At 44.7% G+C, this 1,366-nt stretch overlaps 1 protein-coding gene across 1 annotated transcript in view; it reads right to left on the bottom strand.

The window, feature by feature from the left end:
* Positions 1 to 1,366, bottom strand: part of LOC101860716 (flavin-containing monooxygenase 5) — a gene marked incomplete at its 3' end in the record, with an annotated part of 40,151 nt that overhangs the window by 8,650 nt on the left and 30,135 nt on the right. Inside the window, 1 exon segment of the mRNA XM_035973214.1 lies at positions 390 to 517. Within this exon segment, the coding sequence (XP_035829107.1) occupies positions 390 to 517 (128 nt within the window).

Below are 1,366 nucleotides of genomic sequence, written 5' to 3'. Positions count from 1 at the left end.
CATGTACACATGCATACACAGTGCGTGCGTACACACTTGTATGTGTGTGTGTGTGTGTGTGTGTGTGTGTGTGTGTGTGTGTGTGTGTGTGTGTGTGTGTGTGTGTGTGTGTGTGTGTGTGTGTAATGCACGTGTACGTGCGTTCAAAGAGACTAAGTCTTTTTCTTCTTCTTTTTTGAAAATAAGAGCTTTACGGCACTTGGAGCACAATTAGGTCGTACAAGTGCCGAAGATTAGATGTGTTACAAGAGAGTAACAAGCACAAACATGAAGGAGAAGAGAAGAGGATAAGGGATGTTTTATAGGAAAAAGGGATCAAACGACTGAAGAGCACCCACCAAACCACCCCAGTAGAGTAAGTCTATGAACCAACAGACGGACAGACGTACTTATAAGACACAGGCAACCACGGGGCTATCATTGCCCTCCTCCTGCAGTGATAGTCCACGTCCCAGGGCATCCCATTAGCCGTCAATCTGTTCAGGACCCAGGCTCCTCGACGGGTGCTCAGGTACACCTGAAGTAAGGTAATGTAAGTTAAGGTAAGGTCAGGTAAGGTAAGGTAATGTAATGTAAGGTAAGGTAAGGTAAGGTTAGGTAATGTAAGGTAAGTTAAGGTAAGGTAGTTTACTGTAAGGTAAGGTAATGTACTGTACTGTAAGGTAAGGTAAGGTAAGGTAAGGTAATGTAGTGTAAGGAGAGGTAAGGTAAGGTAAGGGCATCCCGTTAGCCGTCAGTCTGTTCAGGACCTAGGCTCCACGACGGGTGCTCAGGTACACCTAAGGTAAGGTAATGTAAGGCATGGTAAGGTAAGGTAAGGTAAGGTAAGGTAAGGTAAGGTAAAGTAAGGTAAGGTAAGGTAAGGTAAGGTAAGGTAAGGTAAGGTAAGGGTAATGTCAGGTAAGGTAGGGTAAGGTAAGGTAAGGTGAGGTAACATAAGGTACGGTAGGGTAAGGTAAGGTAAGGTACGGTAGGGTAAGGTAAGGTAAGGTAAGGTAAGGTAAGGTACGGTAATGTCAGGTAAGGTAAGGTAAGGTAAGGAAAGTTCAGGTAAGGTAATATAATGTAAGATAAGGTAAGATAACGTAAGGTAAGGTAAGGTAAAGGGAGGTGAGTTAAGGTGAGCAGAGGAGAGGTCAGGTAAGATAAGATCAGTGGCGGTGGGTAGTGAAGGGCTCACGGGCTTGAGCCCCCCTCCCCACCCCCCAAGTCTATCCCAAGGAAAATGAAAATAACGAAATAAGCAGTTGAAACTGTTCTGATCGACCGCAATGAACACAGAGTTTTAAACTAGGCGGCTTGCTCGTTATCCAATCACTGTTGTCCCCGCTTACAACTATAGTAACCTAACAGCCAATCAAATGTT

This window comes from Aplysia californica, unplaced genomic scaffold, assembly GCF_000002075.1.
Source record: "Aplysia californica isolate F4 #8 unplaced genomic scaffold, AplCal3.0 scaffold00026, whole genome shotgun sequence".
NCBI classification, from domain to species: domain Eukaryota; kingdom Metazoa; phylum Mollusca; class Gastropoda; order Aplysiida; family Aplysiidae; genus Aplysia; species Aplysia californica.
The sequence above is the reverse complement of the archived record's forward strand: the minus strand, read 5'-3'. Positions and strand labels throughout refer to the sequence as shown.